The 27,112-nt window shown below is 42.4% G+C and overlaps 1 protein-coding gene across 3 annotated transcripts in view; it reads left to right on the top strand.

The window, feature by feature from the left end:
* NUBPL (NUBP iron-sulfur cluster assembly factor, mitochondrial) overlaps positions 1-25,550 on the top strand; it is a 299,333-nt gene extending 273,783 nt beyond the window's left edge. For 2 of the 3 annotated variants that reach the window (XM_079769915.1, XM_079769916.1), the window contains one exon: positions 8,981-10,412. In XM_079769915.1, coding sequence (XP_079626041.1) covers positions 8,981-9,043 — 63 coding nt within the window. In that variant the 3' untranslated portion in view covers positions 9,044-10,412. Of the gene's footprint in view, positions 1-8,980; positions 10,413-25,528 lie in introns of those variants that run through there. The other variant, XR_013813464.1, reaches the window with a different exon arrangement.
* Positions 25,551-27,112: the final 1,562 nt, after the last annotated feature.

Genomic DNA, 27,112 nt, shown 5'->3' with positions numbered 1-27,112 from the left:
GACCTCCGGACACCACAGTTGCGCATTTCCAGCACACAGGCCTCCTGGGCAGACCACTCCACCGGCAGCTCTTGGATGCCACTGTGAGCCCCCATTGGGTGTGATTTTGTACAGACAAGGGTGTGCTGCTCCGCAGTAGAAATTCTGAATACCCTCTTCCTGAATAATTGCCCACAGACACCCCAGCTGCGCAACTTCAGCACCGGGGTGCCTCAGAGTATGTAAGAGCTCCGTGCCAGCAAACGCACTGCCACAGCCACAGTAGTGCATTTCCAGTGCACAGGCCCCCTGAGCCCATCGATCCACAGGGCACACTTGGGAGCCACTCTGAGCCCCTGCTGGGTGTGATCTTGGACAAATATGGACGCATTCCCCCAGCAGTAGAAATTTTGAATTCACTCATCCTGGATACCTGCCCACAGACTCCTCGATTGAGCAGCTTCAGTGCCAGGGCCCTTCAGAGTGCCTCAGTGCACCGCGCTGGCAAATGCACCACGGGTGCCCCTGTGAGCCGCCACTGGGAGCTCGCGCATATCCAACCACAGGTGCAGCAACAAAAAGCTGAATCTTCCCACCCCACAGCTGTAGAACTCTGGACACTAGAGTCGTGCGCTTTTTCAGTGCACAGGCCTCCCAAGCCCACCGCTCCACAGGCAGCTCTTGGGCACCACTGCGAGCCCCCACTGGGTGTGAACTTATACAAACGAGCCCACTGCTGGGCTGTAGAAACTCTGAATTCCCTCTTCTGGGATACCTGCTCACAGACACCTCAATCACATGGCTTCAGCGCCAGGGCCCTTAATAGTGCATCCGTACACCCTGCTGGCAAACCACGGGTGCCCCTGTGAGCCACCACTGGGGTGTGCGTATCCAACCATGGGGGTAGCAGCAAAAGCTGAGTCTGCCCACCCCACAGCTATAGAACTCTGGACACCACAGTCATACATTTCCAGTGCATAGGCCTCCTGAGCCCCATTGCCCCAACAGACGGCTCCTGGGTGCCACTGTGAGTCCCTGCTGGGCATGTGCAATTTCAACCAAGGGCGCAAGACAGCAAAAATTGGGACACCCCATTCCATGGCTGCTGACTTCTAGACACCGCAGTTGCACCTTTCCAGCTCACAGGCCAACATCAAGATAACCCAAATAGCTCAAGTAGGGAGCTACACTAGATTACCAAGCCCAGGACACCTGAGAGACCACATCAGTAGCACCACCCCCAAAAAGAACCTTGGTAGCAAAGCAATTGGATCTACAATTAAAACGTTACAGCAAAACATGGGAAGACAAGAAAGCAATCCCCAAAGGAAAGAAAAAGAGGAATCACCAGAAAGTGTGTTAAATAGTTAAATGAAATTGAAGCAAGTAACATGTCAGAGAAAGAATTCAGAGTAATGGTTATAAGGATGCTCAAACAGCTGGATGACAAATACACACAACTCAATGACAAATACACACAACTCAACGAGAATTATAAGGAGCTGAATGAAAATGTCACCAACATGAAAAGGAACCAAGAGGAAATGAAGAACGACATAGCTGCAATCAAGAACATAATGGAAGGCTTAAACAGTAGACTAGAAGAGGCTGAGGACCACTTCAGCGAATTAGAAAACAAGGTAGGAAAACACACACAAACACAGCAGCAACTGGAAAGAAAATTTAAAAAGCAGAGGAGAGCCTAAGGGAGCTTTGGGACAACACAAAATGAAACAACATTTGCATAATAGGGGTACCAGAAGGAGAGGAAGAGAAGCAAGGAATAGAAAACCTGTTTGAAGAAATAATGACAAAACTTCCCTGATATTGGCAAGAAAAAAACTATGCAAGTCCAAGAAGCACATAGAGTCCCAAACAAGATGAACCGCAAAAGACCGACACCAAGACACATCATAATTAAATTGGCAAACACCAGCGACAAAGTAAGAATTTTAAAGGCTGCCAGAGAGAGACAGAAAGTTACCTACAAGGGTTCTCCTATTGTAATGTCAACTGATTTCTCAACAGAAACACACCAGTCCAGAAGGGAATGGAATGAAATACACAAAGTGATGCAAAGCAAGGGACTGAATCCAAGAATACTATACCCAGCAAGGCTATCATTCAAAATTGAAAGTGGAATCAGGAGCTTCACAGACAAAAAAGGGCTAATAGATTTTATTACCACCAAGCAAGCAATGCAAGAAATGCTAAAGGGACTGCTGTAAAAAGAAGAAACAGGCAAGAAGAAACACAAACATTAAGAATAAAAATGATGACAAACAAGTACTTATCAATAATACCATTAAACATAAATGGATTAAATGCTCCAATCAAAAGACATATGGTAGCTGAATGGATAAGAAAACATGACCCATATATTTGCTGTCTGCAAGAGACCCACCTCAGAACAAAGGATTCACACAGACTGAGAGTGAAGGGATGGAAAAAAAATTTTCAGGCGAATGGAAATGAGAAAAAAGCTGGGGTTGTGATACTCATATCTAACAAAATAGACCTCAAAGTAAAGGCCATAACAAGAGATAAGGAAGGCCACTACATAATATTAAAGGGAGCAATTCAACAAGAAGATATAACTCTGGTAAACATATATGTGCCCAATACAGGAGCACCCAAAAACATAAAACAACTTCTGGAAGATAGCAAGGGAGAGATTGATAGCAATACAGTCATATTAGGGGACTTTAATATCCCACTGACACCACTGGATAAATCCTCTAAACAAAAAAATCAGCAAAGAAACATCAATCCTAAATGACTCACTAGATCAGATAGACTTAATTGACATCTTCAGAATATTTCATCCCAAAGCTACAGAATATACATTCTTCTCTAGTGCACATGGGACATTTTTAAAGATAGACCACATATTAGGACACAGGCAAAGTCTCTTCAAATTCAAGAGGCTTGAAATCATAACAAGCATCTTCTCAGATCACAATGGCATAAAACTAGAAATCAACTACAATAAAAACAATGAAAAAAATCAAACACTTGGAGGTGAAATAGCATGCTATTAAACATAATTGGGTTACCAAAGAGATCAAAGAAGATAGACAAAGCATCCTGGAAACAAATGACAATGAAAACACAATAATCCAAAATCTATGGGACACAATAAAAGCAGTCCTGAGAGGGAAGTTCATAGCGCTACAGGCCTACCTCAAAAAACTAGAAAAACTGGTAATAAATTATCTAACCTTGCAACTTAAAGAATTTGAAAGAGAGCAACAAGAAAAGCCCAAAATATCCAGAAGGAAGGAAATAAATGACATAGAGACCAAATACATATATAAAAGATCAATGAAACCAAGAGCTAATTTTTTGAAAGGATAAACAAGATTGATGAACCTCTACCCAGGCTCACCAAGAAACAAAGAGAGAGGACCCAAATAAACAAAATCAGAAATGAAAGAGGTGAAGTAACAACTGACCCTAATGATATACAAAGGATTGTAAAATAATAATAATAATAATCCTATCTAATAAAAGAGTACTATACAGATTGATCATCACTGCAACACACAATATAGCTGCCCCCATGTGGTCAAAGATCCTGCCCCCATGTGGACACAAGATGGCCACCACAAGATGGCCAGCAGGGGAGGGCAGTTGGGAGGCACCCAGCCTGCAAGGGAGGGCAGTTGTGAGGGACCAGGCTTGCAAGGGAGGGCAGTTGGAGGTGATCAACCCTGCAGGAGAGGGCAGTTAGGGGTGACCAGGCTGACAGAGGAGGGAAGTTGGGGGCAAACAGGCTGGCAGGGGAGCAGTTAAGCATCAACCAGGCTGGCAGCGGAGTGGTTAGGGGGTGATCAGGCTGGCAGGCAGAAGCGGTTAGGGGCAATCAGGAAGGCAGGCAGGCAAGCAGTTGGAGCCAGCAGTCCTGGATTGTGAGAGGGATGTCCGACTGCCCGTTTAGGCCCGATCCTGGTGGGATCGGGCCTAAACGGGCAGTCGGACATCCCTCCAGGAGTCCCAGGTTGGAGAGGGTACAGGCTGGGCTGAGGGACAACCCCCCGCCGTGCACGAATTTCGTGCACCGGGCTTCTAGTAATAATAATAATACTATGAACAACTCTACTCCAACAAACTGGACAATCTCAATGAAATGGACACATTCCTAGAAAAATACAGGCTTCCAAAACTCAATCAGGAAGAATAAAAAACCCTGAATAGGCCAATAACTATTGATGAAATTGAAACAGTAATCCAAAAGCTTCCAGCAAACAAAAGCCCTGGACCAGATGGCTTCACAGGGGAGTTTTACCGAACATTCAAGGAAGAACTAACACCAATCCTCAGAATACTCTAAAAACTTCAAGAGGAAGAAACACTTCCAAGCTCTTTCTATGAAGCCACCATTACTCTAACCCCCAAACCAGATAAAGTCACCACAAATAAAGAGAATTACAGGCCAATATTCCTGATGAATATAGATGCTAAAATCCTCAACAAAATTCTAGCAAACCGGATCCAGCATTACATTTGAAAGATCATACACCATGACCAAGTGGGATTTATTCCAGAGATGCAAGGCTGGTCCAATATCCGCAATTCAAATGTGACACATCACATAAACAAACTGAGAGACAAAAATCACATAATCATATCAAGTGATGCAGAAAAGGCATTTGACAAAGTCCAAACACTGTTTTCTGATAAAAAGAACTCAGCAAAGTGGGAATAGAAGGATCATACCTCAACATAATAAAAGCCTTATATGACAAACCTAAAGCCAACATCATACTCAATGGGCAAAAACTAAAACCATTTCCCTTAAGAAAAAGAATAAGACATGGATGCTTGTTTTCACCACTCCCGTTCAACATAGTACTGGAAGTGCTAGCCAAAGTGATCAGACAAGAAGAAGAAATAAAAGGCATCCAAATTGGAAAAGAAGTGAACTTGTCATTATTTGCAGATGACATGATATTGTACATAGAAAATCCTAAAGACTCCATCAAAAAAATATTAGACTTAATAAATGAATTTGGCAATGTAGCAGGATACAAAATTAATGCCAAGAAACCTATGGCATTTATACACCAATAGTGAAATTACTGAAAGAGAGATTTAAAAAACAATCCCATTTACCATTGCACAAAAAAATTAAGATACCTAGGAATAAACTTAACTAAGGAGGTAAAAGACCTCTACTCAGAAAACTACAGAACGTTGGAAAAAGAGATAGAGGAAGACATAAACAGATGAAAGAACATACCATGTTCATGGATTGGTAGAATCAACATCATTAAAATGTCCATACTACCCAAAGCAATCTTTAGATTCAATGCACTCTCCATTAAAATACCAACAGCATATTTCACAGATTCAGAAAGAACTCTCCAAAAATTCATCTAGGATTAAAAAAAAAAAAAAAAAAGCCCTCGAATAGCTGCAACGATCCTGAGAAAGAAAAACAAAGTAGGAGAAATCTCAATACCAGATATCAAGATATATTACAAAGCCACTGTTCTCAAAACTACCTGGTACTGGAACAAGAACAGACATATAGACCAATGGAATAGAATAGAGAACCCAGAAATCGACCAAACCACTATGCTCAATACTTGACAAAGGAGGCATGAACATACAATGGAGTCAAGACAGTCTCTTCAATAAATGGTGCTGGGAAATTTGGTCAGACACATGCAAAAAAAAAAATGAAACTAGACCACCAACTTACACCATACACAAAAATAAACTCAAAATGGACAAAGGACTTAAATGTAAGACAGGAAAACATAAAAATATTAGAGGAATTCACGGGCAGCAAAATCTCAGATATATGCCGAAGCAATATCTTCACCGACACAGCTCCTAGAGCAATGGAAACTAAAGAGAAAATAAACAAATGGGTCTACATCAAAATAAAAAGCCTTTGCACACAAAAGAAAACATCTATAGTACAAGAAAACCCACTGCATGGGAGAACATATTTGCCAACGATATCTCCGATAAGGGTTTAATCTCCAACATATACAGGGAACTCATACAACTTAACAAAAGGAAGACAAACAACCCAATCAAAAAATGGGCAAGGGACCTAAATAGATACTTTTTGAAAGAAGACATAAGGAAGGCCAAGAGACATGAAAACATGCTCAAAGTCACTAATCATCCGAGAGGTGCAAATCAAAACAACAATGAGGTACCATCTCACACCTGTCAGAATGGCTATCATCAACAAATCAACAAATGACAAGTGCTAGCGAGGATGTAGAGAAAAAGGAACTCTCGTGCACTGCTGGTGGGAATGTGGACTGGTGCAGCCACTGTGGAGAACAGTATGGAGTTTCCTCAAAAAAACTAAAAATGGAACTCCCATTTGACCCAGTGATCCCACTTCTAGGAATATGTCCCAAGAAACTAGAAACAACCATCAGAAAGGATATATGCCCCCCTATGTTCATAGCAGCACAATTCACCATAGCTAAGATTTGGGAAACAGCCTAAGTGCCCATCAACAGATGAGTGGATTAAAAAACTTTGGCACATCTACTCAATGGAATACTATGCTGCTGTAAGAAGGAAGGAACTCCTACCGTTTGCAACAACATGGATGGAGCTGGAGAGCATTATGCTAAGTGAAATAAGTCAGTCAGAGAAAGATAAATATCACATGATCTCACTCATTTGTGGATTATAATGAACAACATAAACCGATGAACAAAAACAGATCTAGAGGCAGAGGAGCATCGATCAGATGTTCAAACCTGGGAGGGAAGGTAGGGGAGGGTGGGGGTAAAGAGGAGAGATCAACCAAGGGACTTGTATGCATGCATATAAGCATAAGCAATGGACACAGATAACAGGGGGTGAGGGTGAGGGCAGGACTGAGGTTGGGGGGACAATGGGTGAATAAGGACACATTTGTAATATCTTAATCAATAAAGAAAAAAATAAATAAATGAAAGCTATTATTTTTGTTAACTATAGCAGTAACTAAAACATTCTTAGACAAAGCATTACAATTATAATTGCTTGTATCTTGATTTACTGTTTCATATGTGATGTAGTAGAAGGAGTTGGGCTTTGGAGTCAGGTGGATCCACATTTGAATATTTCCCAGCCTACTGACTCTGTGATCATAACTTCCAGTGTTTCAATCCAAGTTAAGCCCATGATGCTTATTTTATATAAGTGGGATTATGTATGTGAAGTACTTGGTGGGTGTAGTAGACACTCAGTAAAAAAAAATAATAATAAGTCCTTATTCATGCTTTGAGAGCTACTCTTTTTTTTAAAATGGTCTCAAATGAAATATTAACATTTTCCTGGTAAAATAAAGCATAACTCAGATGCTAGGGTTCAAGCATAGTTTTTTTAAATGACGATGTATGAGACACACTTAAAGCATTATATTAAGCCAGGGTCAACAGGTCTCAAACAGTTCTCATACTGGGCAGGTCAGGAAGTTGGACAGCTCATCTCATACTGGCTGTAAAGTCTTCACCTTTCTGAGTTTGGGTTTCCTCATCTATAAATTGGGGATAATAACAGAGTTTACCCCTTAGGGTAGCTGTAAGGATAAATGAAATAATACTGGGCAAATGTTAAGTACTTAAGTTTTAGCTACTATTAATCATAGTAGTTGGAGTAGCAGTAGCATATACTCAAATCCTATATAATAAAGAGGTAATATGCAAATTGACCATCATTCCAACACACAAGATGGCCACCTCCATGTGGTCAAAGATGGCCGCCCCCATGTGGACACAAGATGGCCACCACAAGATGGCGGCAGGGGAGGACAGTTGTGGGAAATCAGGCCAGCAGGGGAGGGCAGTTGGGGGCGACCAGGCCAGCAGCGGAGGACAGTTGGGGGCGACCAGGCCTGCAGTGGAGGGCAGTTGGGGGACCAGGCCTGCAGGCAAGGGCAGTTGGGGGTGACCAGACCAGCAGGGGAGGGCAGTTAGGGGCGACCAGGCTGGCAAGGGAGGGCAGTTAGGGGTGACCAGGCCAGCAGGGGAGGATAGTTGGGGGCGACCAGGTCTGCAGGGGAGGACAGTTAAGGGCAACCAGGCTGGCAGGGGAGGGCAGTTAGGGGTGACCAGGCTGGCAGGCAAGCGGTTGGGAGCCAGCAATCCTGGATTGTGAGAGGGGTCCCAGATTGGAGAGGGTGCAGTCTGGGCTGAAGGACACACACACCACCACCACCACCCTCCCCTCCCCTCCCCTGCCGTGCACAGATTTCATGCACCAGGCCTCTAGTCTAAGTATATACATGTATAAACTAATAATTTTAGAAAGTCTTACTATTGTGTCCTGCAGTTACTTTTATAGATAAAATGGAAGAAATAAGAAATAAAATTTACAGTGCAATTATTTAAAACCCTTAAAATACAAATGTCACAACCATTGTTCAAACTGGACTGTGGGCACTGGGTTAGTTGGTGGCCCACTCGGTGGCCTGGGGGCTGCTCGGGGTGTATCACTGGGAGTGCCAGAGATGAAGAGCATGGCAGTGATCCCATGGTCCCCAAAACTCACCAGGTGGAGGAGCCCCAGGTGCTTGTGCTGGTACTAGATGCCATTCTCAGAGAGAATAAAGAAATGCTTTCCGTAGACACACTGTAAGGTGGTAAGTAATAGTCCTCTTTAAATGACTAACAACTCTTATGCCACAGAATTGTTGGCAAGAATCTAACTCAGTATATTAATTTGTCAGAAGAGGAAGGTATAATTTTTCTGCAACTAGACTAGGTTGCTCGATTGCTGACACAGGAATTAAAGTTTTAAAAACAGTAATTGCTGGTACTAAATATTTTTTTTTCAGAAAGTCACTTTCCAAGTAGTTGCCTCCAAGTAATCTAAAATCATTTACCCTGTCCCACCTACAGTGTATCTCCTCTCTCCTGAATTTCTTCCGCTCAGCCTTTTTACTATTAAATTCAAAGGATAATGATGGCAAGCTGTTCATGAGTCAGTTGATGTGTGCTGGGGAGAAGTATAGAACACACTGTCTGTTCTTTTCCAGGCCAAAGCTTACCTGAGGATTGCTGCAGAAGTGGTCAGAAGATTGCCACCACCTCTGCAGTGACTCCCACTTGTCCTGAACTTACCTGCTGCATGACAAGAAGGAGACCTTTGGGAGCAGCAGTGTGATGGTAATGCCTACAGAAATAATAGCAATCACAGAAATAATAGCAACCTTGTATTTCTAAGGAAATAATGTCTTATCTTCAGGTTTGATTTGCCAAACAATGACTCACAAATAAAGTTTTTGCATATCAGTGCTCAATATTACATTTAGGAATTGTTTTGAAAGTTGATGTGAACCAATGCACAGAACTGCATTTTATTTTATTGAGCTACCCCCTGAAGAATCATGAGTTTATATTACAAGTCCAACCTTCAGTTCAGGAGAGAACTGCACTCTTTTTAAAGGATTTGCTAAATTTGTATAAGGTCACAGTGTGGCACCCTCCATCAGACAGTTTGGTATGGGTTTGAATCCTGCCTCTAATACTCTATTGAACATATTCTTAATGTAGATTAAACCTCTACTTCACCTGTACCCGACCCTTCCCTAGACTTAATGAATCTGAATCTCCAGGGATAGGGCCTGAACATGTGGATTTTTAACATTTTTTATTTTATTGTTGCTAGTATTACAGATGTTCCCATCCCCCTCCTCCCAGCCCCTGGACATGTGTATTTTTAACAAGATCCTAATGATTTTGATTAATCATATGATGGCAATAATAGCAATAAGAATTAACATGTTATCAAGTGTTTTCTTGTGTGTTTATGTTAATCTTCCTTTCATATGAGGGTGGGTAATGTTGCTATCTCCATTTTACAGATGAGGAAACTGAGGTATAGGAAAGTTAAGTGTCTTCCCAAGGGTTATTTTAGGAAAGCATGGATCTGAGATTTATACTTGGGCACTTATATTACTGGATCCCTCCCTTTATACAAAAAGGTGCATTTGTTTATATCAAAAGAGAAATATAGTATGCAGCATTTCCTCAAACTCACTTGACCATGTAACTCCCTATTCCCACACCCACCTTTTGGAAGAAGTTCATTTTCTTGGAATTCATTTTCAAAAAATACACTTTGAAAAACATGTATCTTGTCTAGTTGAGGCTGAGAGAGAGAGAGAGAGAGAGAGAGAGAGAGAGAGAGAGAGTCAGGAGCTTCCCAGGTTCAAGTAGCAAGATAGTTGTAAAGCTGCAAGTACTGATGAGTCATTAGTTAATCCCCGGTTGTAAGGAAGTAGTCTATGATGTTTGGCAAATACCTTCTTGTCCTTTGCTATGTAGTTAAGCAGCCAGAAAATTAGGCAAAGAGTTACATGCCATTATAAACATGTTTGACACACTTATGTTCACATAAAAGACTGTACATGGTTGTTTATAGCAGCTTTATTTGTAATAGCCAGACCATCGCAGAGCTTTTCAGTGGGTGAGTGATTAAACTGTGGTTTATCCATACCATGGAATACTACGCAATAAAAAAGAACAAACTCTACCTGGCTGTTGTGGCTCAGTGGTTGAGCGTCTACCCATGAACCAGGAGTCATGGTTTGATTCCCAGTCAGGGCACATGCCCGAGTTGTGGGCTCAATCCCCAGTGGGGGCGTGCAGGAAGCAGCTGATCAATGATTCCCTCTCATCATTGATGTTTCTATCTTTCTCTCCCTCCCCACCTCTCAGAAATCAATTAAAAAATATATATGTTTAAAAAAGAACAAACTAGTGGATACATGCTACAACCTGGATAAATTCCAGAGAATTATACTGAACAAAAAAGCTAATCCCAAAGGTTATGTATCATATGATTCCATTTATATAATATTCTTGAAATGACAAAATTATAGAAATGGAGAACTGACTAGTGGTTTCCAGGGGTTACAGAAGTGGGGGGAGGTTGTGTGTGTCTATAAAAGGGCAACACAAGCAATCCTTGTGATGTGGGAAAGGTCCTATGTCATGACTGTATTGATATCAGCATCTTGGTCGTGATACAGTTTTTCAAGATGTTACCATTTTGGAGGAAATTGGGTAAAGGGCACAGTGAAATCTATCAGCATTAATTTTTATAACCACACTAGAGGCCCAGTGCATGAATTTGTGCATGGGTGGGGTCCGGCCGGCCCGGCTCCATTAGGAAGATTGACAGGCCGGGCCCCGATTGGGACCCGATCAGGGCCAGGCTGGCTGGGAGGAGGGGCTGTGAGCTATTGGCCAGCGGGCCCCACACCCTATTGGAGTGAGGGGCCGATTGGGGGTGGGGAGGGCTGTGGGTGGTGGACCGTCTGACCCTGCCCCTTAATGGGGGGGAGGGGGCTGATCGGGGGCCAGTGGCCTGGGAGAAGGGCCATGGGTGGTTGGCTGGCCGGCCCTGCCCCTGATCGGAGTGGGGGGGCCAATAGGGTGCAGAGCAGGCCGAGGGGAGGGGCAGCAGGCAGTTGGCTGGCCAGCCCTGCCCCTGATCAGGGTGGTGGGAGCCCATCTGGGGCGGGGCCAGCTGGGGGGAGGGGCTTCAGGAGGTTGGCCAGCTGGCCCCGCCCCTATTGGGGTGGGAGGGCAATCAGGGGCGGTGCCAGCCGGGGGGAAGGGCCATGGGAGGTTGACCAGCCAGCCCCACCCCTCGATTGGGCCAGTTCACTGGCCGCAGTGGATGTCATAGAGACCGGTCGTTATGGTTGTTACAGCATTCCCGTCGCTGGCTTTTTATAAATATAGATGTGAATCTAAAATTATTCCAAAATAAAAATAAAATTTTAATTAAAAAAACAAACATGTGCTGCTGTGTCTGAACTGAATGTCCTGGAACAATTATCCAAGCTAATTAAAATCATGAATAGGAGTATTTGTGGACATACAGCAATCATCATTCATCACTCCAAGAAGGAAGTAATCACTTTAAGTTGTAGACATTTACTTGTGCTTTTATTTTTTTTTATTTTTTGCGGGGGAGGCCAAAACAGAGCACTTTTTAAAAAAAAAAAAAAGCAAGTGTTTGAACCAAACTAAACTTTACCTACAAAAAAAATGATTTAAATAAGCTTCAGAAGCTCTTAAGTTGTGAGCCATAACTTAATAATCTGATGGCGAATGGGAAAGGTAGTCTTTACTCATAAATGCATGACTTAGTGAAGATTCACATGAATAATCATCCATTCTCTCTCCTCCCTCATCTACCAGTCTCTGCAGATGCTTCCAGGAAAGCCACTGGAACAATGAACATATGAGAGTTCAGACATGAAGGGAGGACAGGTTGCTATAATGGCAAGAATGAAGCTTATTCTAAACTTGCCCATGGCAGCCTTTACTAAGCTTCTGGGAGCTGACTTCAAAGGCAGACGATTAAGCAAAGCTAACCTACCTGCTGTTAGGGTGATACTTACTTCTCATCACATTTCCATGGAGTGTGGAGACTTTCCACTTCACTACCCAGAAGGGAAAGGCAAGCTCCCCAACTCACTCTGTTCCAGGAAAGGAGGAGTGGCTCATCTTGTGGGTAAATTTCTTCCTGTCTGCATTTCTTTGGTTTCAGCCAAATCCTGAGCTTCCATAGGTAAGCTGCAGGGAAACCTGAAGTTGTCCACCTCTGCCTCAGACCCTGGTGGACAAGTCCCTCTAATTTAGGGGTAAGGTATTTGGTAACCCAATGTGCTCACATATCTTCTAATCCAGCTATTTATCAATAATAAAGCTATTTTTTTAACCTTTATCTGAATTCTGTATATCTCAGTTAAATAGGGGAAGAATCCCCCTAACCACACTCCATGAAATCACAAAATACCTTTCTAGAATCCTATACAGTTAAAACCAAAGAATATATTAGAGTTTCGTGTATTTGAAGCACCTCCAGTAAGAAATAAGTTTACCAATGACCAGAAGATATTTTGGGTGTGTGGGGGAAGGGGAGTTATTATGAAGTATACTACATACAAAACAGCACAGAAGACAAATATACAGGTCAATTAATTCTCTTCCCCCACGTGAACACCCATGTAACTACTAGTAACAGCCAGTTTAAGTAAGGCACTGCCGGATCCCGGAATCCCGTTTTTTCCTTCACCATCTCTACCTTCTCCTCCCTTACAAATTACCCCATCCTGATGTTTTAACACCCAAGCCTGTGCCCTTAAACATTATAGTTTTGCCTGTTTTTTTTTGAAGTTTATATTAGACAGAATTATACAGTATTCTGCTCGCTATTAAATTTTATTTTGCTCCACATTGACTGCTTTCATTCTATATTGTGTTTCAAGATCCATGTCTGTTGTTGCATTTGGTGTGAATTGTTCACATTCTTTCCTGCAGAAAGTTCCATTGTTTGCATACACAGCTTATCCATTCCATGGCAGGTGGATATTTGGATTGATTTTAATGTTTTTCCATTACAAATGACACTGTTCTGAACATACTTATACATATTTTCTTGGTGTTCATGTGCTTGAGTTTCTGTTGAGTTATTGTTTAGTGCTATCTCTTTGTGGTTTTAACTTGCATCTCCTGATTACACCTTTACTTACATTTATTGGTTAATTCCTCTTTTGTGTAGTGCCAAGTTAAACCTCTTGCCCATTTTTCTATTGTGTTGTTAAAAAAATATGTATATATATTTTAATATGAATCTTGAGAGTTTTGTGTATTGCAGGTATCTTTTCTACTCTCTATGACTTGCCTTTCACTGCCTTACTAGTGTCTTTTGCTAAAGTATCTAAATTTTAATGTACTCAAATTTACCACTTTTTTATGATTATTAATTTTTGTGCAGTGTCCCAACACATGAAGATATTGTCCTATATTAACTTCTAAAAGTTATAGAATTGTAACTGTGGGACAGTTATAGAATTCTTCTGTGGGACAACAGAAGAATCTCGAATCCCTGATGCTGCTAACAGAAGGGGAATTTGCACCCACTCATAGGCCTTTCTCTATGGGCCTCACTGGGTGCAGAAGAGAATAACTGAGCATGGGGCAGGGGACCAGAAAAAGCCTTCCTTCGTGGTAAGTCTTGGAAGAGGAAAGAAGCTGCCTCTGTGACAAAAACACGAAGCCCTGCCTGACCCTCTTTCTCTGTGGGATCAATACCATAAGTCATCGGGAAGGATAGCAAAACTTGGCCTCAGATGATGACTGGGGAAGAGAAAATAGAAAAACCCTCAATTCCTAAGGGAGGAACAGGAAGCCATCCTGGCCCTAGGCCATTAAAGATATCCTATCCTGGGAGAGGTGAGGGGTGGCACCACTGAGAAAGCCCAGTCACCTTGCTGGAACACAGGGCTTGCCTAAAGCTGAGGCTGGACCAGGACAACAGAACCCTCTACCCCACAGCAAACTAGCAAGCACTCCATCTGTATCAAGCAACAGCAGTTTGCTGCTGGAGGAGGGAGCAAGAATGTGAATAGAGAAGGTCAAAAGCTAAAGGTGGAATGGGAACTAAGAAAAATATCTTTTGGCCACCCATCCTTCAACTTAAGCATAAGGTAATACTGGAGGAATTTGAAGCCAGTAATGCATGAAGGTAACTGTAATCACAATAAAACCTAAATAAGATCATCTCCTGACCAATTTGACGCAAGCCTGCTCAGTAAGGTTATAGAAAAAGTAGCAGCATACCCATATTTAGCCATAAATGCTATTTACCTCAGTTTCTACTACCCAACTCAGGATAACCAGTATTAGTTAAAAAGTTATAGGACATAAAAAGCAAGAAAAATCAACCCCTTATCAAGAGACAAGGCATCAAACGAACCAGATACTGGTACTGTTAAGTAAGAAATTTAAAATGGCTATAAGTAATATGTTAAAGGGTCTAATGGAGAAGGTGGACAACATGCTTCATCAGATGAGAAATTTCACAGAGAGGCAGAAACTGTAAGGACAAGTAAAATAGAAATGCTAGCATTTTTTTTAAAAAAAGAGATGAAGAATGCCTTTGTGCTCATCAGTAAACTTGACGCAGATGAAGCATGAAGCATGATGAGCATGAAGACAGGTGAACTGGAACTACCCAAATTGATGCAAAAGAGAGTGAAGAATTTAACACACACACACACAAATGGGCATCTGGGAGAAGCAAAATATTTAAAGAGATAACTGCTAAGAAGTCTCTAAATAAAACAAAAGATATTAAACCAGGGAATTCACAAAGCTCAGAAAGCCTCAGCAGGCTTTTAAAAACCTAGATATATCATAATAAAACCAATGGAAAAACAAAAATGAGAAAATCTTGAAGGCAGTATGTGGGAAAAAATCACATTAAATACAGACAACAGAAATAAAAAGAATATGACTTAAGTACAGAACTACTGTATGACTTACAGACCTGCTGTTAAGTCATAAGACATTCAAAGAACTAACACCTATATTTCTCAAACTATTCAAAAAACAAAAAATCCAAGAAGAAGGAACACTTCCAAGTTCTTTTTATGAGGCTAGCATTATCCAAATTCCAAAACCAGATAAAGACAATAGAAAGAGAATTACAGGCCAATATCCTTGATGAACATAGATGCTAAAATTCTCAAAAAAATAGTAAATCAGATCTAGCAATATAATAAAAAGATCATACGCCATGTCCAAGTGATGTTTATTCCAGGGATGCAAGGCTGGTACAATATTCACAAATCTATAAATTTGATGCATCACATAAAGACAAAAATCACATGATCATATCAATAGAAGCAGAAAAAGCATTCAACAAAATGAGTTTCTGATAAAAACTCTTAGCAAAGTGGCAATAGAGGGTTCATACCTCAACATAATAAAGGCCATATATGACAAACCTATAGCCAACACTATACTCGATGGGTAAACACTAAAACCATTAACCCCAAGAACAGAAACAAGATGGATGTCTGCTTTCACCACTCTTATTCAACTTAGTAGTGGAAAGTCTTGGCCACAGCAATCACAAGAAGAAAATATAAAAGACATTCAAATTGCAAAGGACGTAGTAAAACAGTCATTATTCATGGATGAGATATTGTACGTAGAAAACCCTAAAGATTCCACCAAAAAATGACTAGGTTTAATAAATGAATTTAGCAATGTAGCAGGATACAAAATTAACACTCAGAAATTGCTGACATTTTTATACACTAATAATGAATTCCCAGAAAGAGAAACTAAAAATACAATCTTTCTTACCACTGAAACAAAAAAATTAAATAGTTAGGAATAAACTTATCCAAGAATGCAAAAGACCTATACTCAGAAAACTGCAGGACATTGAAAAAAGAGAAGAAGATATAAACAAGTAGAAAAATATACTGTGTTCATGGATTGGTAGAATTAACATAATTAGAATGTCCATACTACCCAATGTAATCTATAGATGAAGTGAAATTCCTATTAAAATACCAATGGCTTATTTCACAGAGCTAGAATAAATATTCCAAATATTTATATGGAACAAAAAAAGACTTTGAATGGCCACACAAATCTTGAGAAAGAAGATGTAAGATGTGAAACCATAACAATTCTAGAAGAAACCATAGACGGCAAATTCTCAAACATCTCTCATAGCAATATGTTTGCCAATACATCTCCTAGGGCAAGGGGAACAAAAGAGAAAATAAACAAATGGGAGTAAAACAAAATAAAAAGCTCTGCATAGCAAAAGAAATCATCAACAAAATGAAAAGGGGCCATCACTGTATGGGAGAACATATTTGCCAATGATACATCTGATAAGGAATTAATTTCCAAAATATACATATAAGGAACTCATACAACTTAACAAAAGACAATCCAATTAAAAATTGGGCAACGGACCTCAATAGATACTTCTCCAAAGAGGACATACAAAGGACAATAGACATATTAAAAAATGCTCAAGCCCGGCTGTGTTGGCTCAGTGGACTGAGCATTGTCCTATGGACCAGGAGGTCCCAGGTTCAATTCCCAGTGAGGGCACATGCCCTGGTTCCGGGCTTGATCCCTAGTCGGGGGCATGCAGGAGGCAGCCAATCAATGATTCTCATCATTCATGTTTCTATATCTCCCTCTCCCTTTCTGAAATCAATAAATATATATATATATTTTAAAAATACTCAATTTGCAGCAGAAAGCTACAAATTAAAACGACAATGAAATATCACCTCACTCCTGTCAGAATGGCTATCATCAACAAATCAACAAATGAGAGGTGCTGGCGAGGATGTGGAGTTAAGGGAACCCTAGTGCACTGCTGGTGGGAATGCAGACTGGTGTAGCCACTGTGGAAAACAGTATGGAGTTTCCTCAAAAAATTAAATATGGAACTGCCATTTGATCCAGTGATCCCACTTCTAGGATTATATCCTAAGAAATGCAAAACACCAGTCAGAAAGAATATATGCACCCTTATGTTCATAGCAGCACAATTTATAATAACTAAAATCTGGAAACAGCCCAAGTGCCCATCAGTAGATGAGTGGATAAACAAGCTGTGGTACATTTATACTATGGAATACTATGCAGCAGTAAAAAGGGATCTCTTACTCTTTGAGACAGCATGGAGGAACATGGAGAGTATTATGCTAAATGAAATCTAGTCAGAGAAAGACAAGTATCACATGATCTCACTCATGTGAAATTTAAAGAACAAAATAAATTGATGAACAAAATAGATCCAGAGACATAGAAGTATGGAACAGATTGATGAATCACAGAGGGAAAGCAGGGGTGGGTGGATGGGTGGGGAGAGATTAACTAAAGAACTTGTATGCATATATGCATAACCCATGGACACAGACAATAGTGTGGTGAAGGTCTGGGGTGGGGGGAGGGGTGGTCTAGAAAGGATCAGTAGGGACAAAAGGATACATCTGTATTACTTTCAACAATAAAGATAAATTTTTTAAAAGTAAAAGAAGAGATACACAATGTAAAGATAATCAAAAGAAAGGTAGAGTGGCTACAGTATTAAGCACAATAGACTTCAGAACAAGGAACACTAACTATCAAAACTCACTCAAGAAGAAATAGATAACCTGAATAGTCATAAATCACTTAAGAAATGTAATTTGTAGTTAAGAATCAACAAAGTAAACTCCAACCCCAGGTGCCATCCTGGTGAATTCTAGCCAATATTTAAGGAAGAAATAATGCCAGTTCTGCACAGACTTTTCAAAAAAACAAAAGAGGGAGGAGCACTTACTAACTCATTTTTTAAAGCCAGAATTACCCAAATACTCAAACCGAACAAAGACAGTACAAGAAGACTACATACCCACATTCCTTATGAGAGTAGATACAAAAATCCTTGACATTTATTGAATTATCCTGGGAATGTGAGGTTGGTTCAAATTTTGAAAATCAGGAAACAGACTTAAGAAAGACAGACTAAGAAAGAAAAACCATGTTTATCTTAATAGATGCAAAAAAAATGACAAAATTCAACACGATAAAAATTCTTAGCAAAATAAAAATAAAACACAAACATTTTAACCTGATATAAAGCATCTGCAAAAAAACTACAGCTAACATCATAGCTAATGGTGAAAGAATGATTGCTTTCTTCTAAAATTGGGAACAAGACAAGGTTGTCCAAGCTCACCACTTTTATGCAATATCATACTGGAGGTCTTAGTGCAATAGAAAAAGAGAGAGAGATGCATACAAATTAGAAAGGAGGAAATAAAACTGTCTCTATTCACATGCAACAGGATTGTTTATGGAGAAAATTTCCCAAAATGTATTTTTAAAAGTAACTAAAACTAATAAGTGAACTTAGTAGAGTTGCAGTATGCAAGTCATACAAAAATGAACTTCATTCCTATATGCGAGCATTGAACGATTGAAAATTGAAATGCAAATATTATAATTTCTAACAAAAACATGGGATCTATAATAATAAAAGGGTAATATGCTAATTAGACCGGATGTCCTTCCTGACATCATTCCAGATGTCCTTCCGGACAAAGCCAGGGCCAGAGGGAAGCCTGGGTCCTGGGTGCCAGAGGGAAGCCGGTGCCAGCAGCCGGGAGAAGGAAAGCCTGCTCTTGCACAAATTTCATGCATTGGGCCCCTAGTGTCCTATATAATAAAAAGCTAATATGCAAATAGACTGAACGGCAGAACAACCAAACAACCGGTCGCTATGACGTGCACTGACCACCAAGGGGCACACGCAGAACATGGCGGGCATCAGCCGTGGTGGGATGGTGGAGCAAGTTAGTGGGGGCGCCAGACCAAGGTGGGGCACCGGTCACTGTCATCAGGGCGAGCCTCTGGTGGTTACTGAAAATTCTTTGCTCCCACGTGCCGTGGTCTTGCCTGGCGCTCACACCCACTGCTGGTGCCATCAGCGGGTGTGAGCGGTGGCTGCTAGCCCTGATCGACCCTTAGGGTTTCTCCACCTCCCCCTGCTCCTGAGGGGCGATCAGGCTGGCAGCCACCTCTTGCACCTGCTGCCAGCATCCAGTACCTGTCCTGATTGCTCAGCACTGTCAGTGGGTGTGAGTGGCGGCTGCTGGCTCCGATCACCCCTGAGGGCTTCTCCACCTCCTCCTGCTCCTGAGAGGCGATTGGGGCAGCAGCTGCCACTCGCTCTCGCTGCCAGTGCCGGCCCTGCTTGGACCTGCTGCTGGCGCCAGCCCCAATCGCTCTGCGCCATCAGCGGGTGCAAGCGGGGCTGGCACCATCAGCGTGTGGGAGCAGTGGAGGCGGTAGCGAGGCTGCTGGCAGACGGGACCAGGGGCCACGGCAGGAGGGGCCGGGCAGGGGCGCGGAGGATGGACCAAGACCCACCCCTGTGCCCACCACAGCCTCGCAGCCCACAGTTCCTTTCAAGGTACAGGAATTCATGCACTGGGCCCCTAGTTAAAAATAAATCTAAGAAGATATGTGCAAGATCTGTTATGCTGACAAATACAAAACACTAATGAAAGAAATCAAAACTTATACATATGGTGAGAGATACCACATTCATGGTTTGGAAGACTCAATATTGTTAAGATATCTGATCTCCCCAAATTAGTCTATATCTAATGCAGTCTCACTAGTTGTTGAAATTGACCATTTGATTCTAAAAAATTTATATGGAAATAGAATTTAGAATAGCCTAAACAGTTTTGGGGAAAAAAGATTAAAGTCGAAGGATTTACACTATCTGATTTTAAGACATTATTAAGCTACTAGGGGCCCGGTGCATGAAATTCGTGCACTGGGCAGGGGGGTCCCTCTCACATATTGGGAACCTTCAGGGGAAGTCCTACTGAGGTGACCGGGCTGATCAGGGGAAGGCACCAGCCCCATTACGCCGCTGCTGCAGCCACTGCCAGTCACTGCAGCCACCAAGGTGTTTTCATCAACACAGACTCCAGTCCCTTCACCAAGAAAAAATGACAACTTTCTTTAGGCATTTTCAAGATGTGCCTTTCATAGGATATGACTTTTCTTTTTATCCTCACCTGAGGATATGTTTCCATTGATTTTTAGAGAATGTGGAAGAGAAGGGAAAGACAGAGAGAAGCATCAAAGTGAGAGGAACACTTTGATTGGTTGCCTCCTGCATGAGCCCTGACCTGGGCCCCAGCCAGGGAGGAGCCTGCCTTTGATCAGAATTGAACCTGGACCCTGCGGTCAGCAAGCCTAGGCATTATCCACTGAGCCAAACCAGCTAGGGCAGGATATGACATTTCTTAGCCCTCCAGCAGGGACCTTCCTTTTTTTCTCCAGAAGTGTGGTGGAAAAACTCTAGATCACCTTTTTGAATTCTTATACCCAAGTTACTAAGAATATTACCAGTGGCAAACAGGGAGCTTAGCTAATGAGCGGTCAAAAAAGGTATTTCCTCTGTAGTTCACACCAATCACCTCCGATCTCTGGCTCTGCCCCTGCCAAGGCCTAAAGCCTCAGGGCCTGGGCAGGGGATCCCCAGCTCCCTCTGATCACCCAATCGCCCAGCTCCGTCCCTGCCCAGGTCCCAAGCCTCTGACCCGGGCTTGAGGCCTGGGCAGGGGACCCCCAGCTCCCTCTGATCGCCCAATCGCCCAGCTCCGTCCCTGCCCAGGTCCCAAGCCTCTGGCCCGGGTTTGGGGCCTGGGCAGGGGACCCCCAGCTCCCTCCGATCGCCCGATCACCCGGCTCTGCCCCTGCCCAAGTCCCAAGCCTCTGGCCGGGGTTTGGGGCCTGGACAGGGGACCCCAGCTCCCTCCAATTGCCAACTACACCCCTGCCAGGCCTGTAGCCTTGGGGCCTAGGCAGGGGCCCCCCAGATTTCTGCGATCACCAGCTCCACCCCTACCAAGGCCTAAAGCCTCAGGGCCTGGGCAGGGGACCCCCAGCTCCCTCTGATCACCCAATCGCCCAGCTCCGTCCCTGCCCAGGTCCCAAGCCTCTGGCCCGGGCTTGGGTCCTGGACAGGGGAACCCCAGCTCTCTCGGATCGCCTGATCACCCTGCTCCACCCCTGCCCAGGATCCTCCTGGCTCAGGCCCTTCCCAGGTTGCTCAGGACCCACGGGGGCCTACCTCAGAGTGACCTGGGTGCTAAGAAAGTTCCCGGGACCCAGGCTGCTGGGCACCTACCTATGCAAATTAACCTCCATCTTAGTTGGGTTAATTTGCATATTCCGATTGGCTGCGGGCATAGCGGAGGTACGGTCAATTTACATGTTTGTCTATTATTAGGTACTAGGGGCCTGGTGCACGAAATTCGTGTACTGGGGGTCGGGGGTCCCTCAGCCCAACCTGCCCCCTCTCACATACTGGGAGCCCTCAGGGGATGTTCTACTGATGCCTTAGGCCTGCGCCCCATGGGACGCGGGCCTTAGCCGCAGTCTGGCCTCCCTTTGTGGGAGGCAACCGGGCTGGTCAGGGGAAGGCACCAGCCCCATCACCCCACTGCTGCAGCCACTGCCAGTCACCGCAGCCACCAAGGTGTTTTCATCAACACGGACTCCAGTCCCTTCACCAAGAAAAAAATGACAACTTTCTTTAGGCATTTTCAAGATGTGTCTTTCATAGGATATGCATTTCTTTCTTTATTTTTTATCCTCACGTGAGGATATGTTTCTGTTGACCTTCAGAGACTTTGGAAGAAAAAGGGAAAGACAGAGAGAAACATCAAAGTGAGAGGAACACTTTGGTTGCTTCCTGCATGAGCCCTGACCTGGGCCCCAGCCATAGAGGAGCCTACAACCTAGGTACATGCCCTTGATCAGAATCAAACCCAGACCCTGCTGTCGGCAGGCCGAGGCATTATCCACTGAGTCAAACCGGCTAGGGCAGGATATGACATTTCTTAGCCCCTCCAGCAGCGGACCTTCGTTTTTTTCTCCAGAAGTGTGGTGGAAAAACCCTAGATCACCTTTTTGGATTCTTATTACCCAAGTTACCAAGAATATTACCAGTGGCATACAGGAAGCTTAGCCAATGTGCAGTCAGAAAAGGTGTTTCCTCTATAGTTCACACCAATCAAGGGCTGGGCCCTGCCCAGGCCTAAAGCCTCTGGCCAAAGCTTTAGGCCTGGGCAGGCCCCTCCAGCTCCCTCTGATCACCGGCTCAGCCCCTGCCAAGGCCTGCCCAGACCAAAAGCCTCTTGGGCAGGAGCGGACCCCCAGCTCCCTACAATCAATCGCAGGGGGTCTGTTCTTACCCAGGCCGAAAGCAGACCCCCAGCTCCCTGCCCAGGCGATCAATAGCAAGGGATCTGCTCTTGCACCAGGTCGAAGCAATCCCCAGCTCCCTGCGATCAATTGCAGGGGGTCTGTTCCGGCACAGGCCAAAAGCCTCCGTCGGAAGCTTCGGGCACCCAGCTCCCTGCGATCGATCGCAGGGGGTCCGCTCGTGCACCAGGCCGAAGCAACCCCCAGCTCCCTGCAATCCGTCGCAGGGGGTCCACTCAGGGCGCCTATGTATGCAAATTATCTGCCATATTGGGTGGGTTAATTTGCATACTCACCCTGATTGGCTGGTGGGTGTGGCCTGGGCATAGCGAAGGTGTGGTCAATTTGCATATTACTCTTTTATTAGGTAGGATGATAGTAATCAAGACAGATATATAGATCCATAGAGCAGTAGAGTTCAGAAATAGACATATATGGTAAGTTGACTTTCAACAACAGTGTCAAAGCAATTCAATGAGGAATAGATTATCTTTTCAGCAAGTGTATTTGAAGAATTAGATATCTTCTTGCAAAGAAATGAACATCTCCTTATACCTTACAAGTCTATAAAAATTAAATCAAATGGATCATACCAGTATATGTAAATGGAAAATCTAAAATTATAAAACTTCAGAAGGAAAACTTAAGAGAAATCTTCATTATCTTGCGTTAGGCAAATATTTCTTAAATAGGGCACAGAAAGATCACTATAAAAATATAAAAGATAAAGTTGATAAATTGTACAGTTAATAACATTAAAAGACAATTTACAGACTGGAGAAAACATTTGTAAAACATATCTGACAAAGAATTTGTACCTAAACTATATAAAAGAAACAACCCTTTAATAAGACGCACAAAAAAACCCCACAATTTAAAAATGAGCAAAAGATGTTAGTAGCGACTTTAAAGAAGAGATACAATTAAAAAATAGCAAGAAAAATGTTAATCTTTAGTCATTAGGGAAATGCAGAAAAACAAAAACAAAAACCCACAATGAGATACCACTACACAACCACAGAAATAGCTACAATGAAAGAGACTGACCACACCAAGTGTTGATGACAATGTGGAGCCACTGGAACTCTCGTACACTGTCGGTGGGAATATAAAATAGTGCATTTATATTTGGAAGACAGTCTGGCACATTCTAAAAAAGTTAAAGATGCACTCACCATACAGTCTAACAACTCTGCTCCTAGAAGGTATTTACCTAAGAGAGACAAAACATATATCCACATGGAGACTTATGTACAAATATTTCTAGAAGCTTTGTTTATAAAATCTAAAGGCTAGAAACAACTCAAATGTCCACTAAAAGGTGAATGGATATATTAATCTACACAATAGAATACTTCTTAGCAATGAAATGAAATGAATTGACACAAAAATATGTATAAATCTTATAATGCTGAATGAAAGAGACAGATAAAAGGTGCAACATATATAACTATTAATATACAATTCTATAAAATGCATATTTAACTATTTGACACAGTAGATCAGTGATTTCCTGGAGATGGATTTTGTAAGAGAAAGGATATGGAGTGAGGGACGGATTTAAAGGAAATGAAACTTTGGGAAGTGATAGAAATGTGCATTTACTTGGTTATGGTGAATCTTTCACAGGTATATACATAGATCAAATCTCATCAAATTATACACTTTAAATATATGAAGTTTATTGTGCATTGGTTATCCTATCTAATAAAGAGGGAATATGCTAATTGACCCTCACACCATTGCAAAGATGGCGCCCACAGCCAATAAGGAGGGAATATGCTAATTGACTGCCCTGCCCTCAAAGATGGCGGTGCCCAGTCCCCTTAGCCCCACCAGGGCGGCAGGCGCGGCAAGGCCGGGCCCACCCCTAGGCAGGCCCGGCTGCTCCATGTACCTGCCTCTGGAGTCCCCCAGTCCCCTCAGCCCCCTCCAGCTGCCCATGGCCAGCCCGAGGCGCAGGCAAGCCTCGGATGGCAGCTGCCCAGCTGCCCAGGGCCGCCAGAGGCTCAGGTAACCAGGGCCGGCCGAGGTTTGCACTGCTGGCAGTGGCAGCAGCAGAGGTGTGATGGGGCGTCACCTTCCCCTGATCGCCAAGTCGCCTCCCGCCCCTGAGGGCTCCTGGACTATGAGAGGGGGCAGGCCGGGCTGAGGGATCCCCCCTCCAGTGCATGAATTTTCATGCACAGGGCTTTTAGTCTATATATATATATATATATATATATATATATATATATATATATATATATATATATGGCTAATATGCAAATTGTCCCCACAGGAGTTTGATCGGGAGACCAGGAGTTCGATTGCTCACTGTGACATGCGCTGACTACCAGGGGGCGGCGCACAATGAAGGAAGGCACTGGCTGGCAGCCAGGGAAGGAAGGCCCGGAAGGCCCCGATCGGCCCTGATTGCTGGCCAGGCCTAGGACCCTACCAGTGCATGAATTTCATGCACCGGGCCTCTAGTAATTCAATAAAGTTATGTAAAAAGAATAATGCATTAATGAATTGCTTCACGATATTAAATTATACTTTTCAGAATAATCCAATATCAAAAAGCAGTTTTTATAAGACAGTCCTTTTAAATGTCTGGAATGTTGCAGTTTCCATATATGGCTGTTTTCAAATCCCTTTTTTCAAAGCCTCCTTTATTTATTTTTTATTTACTTATATTTTTAATGTAAGTTATTTATTGTTTAAAGTATTACATATGTCTCCTTTTTAACCCACTGGTCTCTCCCCGGCTGCTCCCATCCCCAGCACATTCCCTCACCACCCTATTGTCTGTGTCCATTGGTTATGCTTATATGCCTGCATACAAGTTCTTTGGTTGATCTCTTACCACCACCACCCCTCACCCTCCTCTGCCTTCCCTCTGAGATTTGATGGTCTTTTCAATTCTTCTATGTCTCTGGATCTATTTTTGTTCATCCGTTTCTGTTGTTCATTATATTCCACAGATGAATGAGATCATGTGATATTTATCTTTCTCCGACTGGCTTATTTCGCTTGGCATAATGCTCTCCAGGTCCATCCGTGCTGTTGCGAATGGTAAGAGTTCTTTCTTTTTTACAGCAGCGTAGGATTCCATTGTGTAGATGTTCCACAGTTTTTTAATCCACTCATCTGCTGATGGGCACTTAGGCTATTTCCAAATCTTAGCTATGGTAAATTGTGCCACTTTGAACATAGGGTTGCATATATCCTTTCTGATTGGTGTTTCTGATTTCTTGAGATATATTCCTAGAAGTGGGATTCCTGGGTCAAATGGGAGTTTCATTTTTAATTTTTTGAGGAAACTTCATACTGTTTTCCACAGTGACTGCACCAGTCTGCATTCCCACTAGCAGTGTGTGAGGGTTCCTTTTTCTCCACATCTTCACCAGCACTTGCCGTTTGTTGATTTGTTGATGATAGCAATTCTAACAGGTGTGAGATGGTACCTCATTGTTGTTTTGATTTGCATCTCTTAGATGATTAGTGACTTTGAGCATGTTTTCATATATCTCTTGGCCTTCTGTGTGTCCACTTTTAAAAAGTGTCTATTTAGGTCCTTTGCCCACTTTTTGATTGGATTGTTTATCTTCCTTTTGTTAGGTTGTATGAGTTCCCTGTAAATTTTGGAGATTAAACCCTTATCAGATATCACACTGGCAAATATGTTCTCCTATGCAGTGGGCTCTCTCATTTTCTTCCTGGTTTCTTTTGCTGTGCAGAAGCTTTTTATTTTGATGTAGTCCCATTTGTTTATTTTCTCCTTAGTTTTCATTGTGTGAGGAGCTGTATTGGTAAAGATATTGCTACAACATATGTCTGATATTTTGCTACGTATGGTTCTTCTAAGATTTTTATGGTTTCCCGTCTTACGTTTAAGTCCTTTATCCATTTTGAATTTATTTTTGTGTATGGTGTAAGTTGGTGGTCTAGTTTCATTTTTTTGCATGTATCTGTCCAATTTTCCCAACACCATTTATTGAATAGAATGTCTTGACTCCATTGTATGCTCTTGCCTTCTTTGTCAAATATTAATTGAGCATAATGGCTTGGGTCGATTTCTGGGTTCTCTTCATTTATTTATTTTTTAAACTGAAGATACCTCTTGAACAACTAGATGATCATTCTCTCTTTCTCATGCTAGAGTGACTACTGATATTGGAGTTCAGGTTGAAACTTGAAAGATAATCAATTCAATTATTTGCTTTCTTTTCCTCTGCCACATCCTGTTGTGTGATTTGAAGCAACAAATTGTTTTCACATTTAAAACTATATATAAATAATTTGGCTTAAAGTTTCCATAAAATATAATGACAACAGAACTTGGTCATAGACCACTTTCATAATCAGAAACCCTTATTTAAATAACATTTGAATCCAATCTTCAGTTTAAAGTGTATCAGTGCTTTGAAAGCCTTGTTGAACTCTGTAATTGGATTTCCTATATAAATATTAATCTGCCATAGTTTCAACTTATTAATTAAAAAGTAGCTGACTTTTATTCCTAGGAACATCAGATTTGTAACAATAGATAACTTGGTTAAAACATT

Source organism: Cnephaeus nilssonii (genome assembly GCF_951640355.1).
Source record: "Cnephaeus nilssonii genome assembly, chromosome: 4".
NCBI lineage: Eukaryota > Metazoa > Chordata > Mammalia > Chiroptera > Vespertilionidae > Cnephaeus > Cnephaeus nilssonii.
The sequence above is the reverse complement of the archived record's forward strand: the minus strand, read 5'-3'. Positions and strand labels throughout refer to the sequence as shown.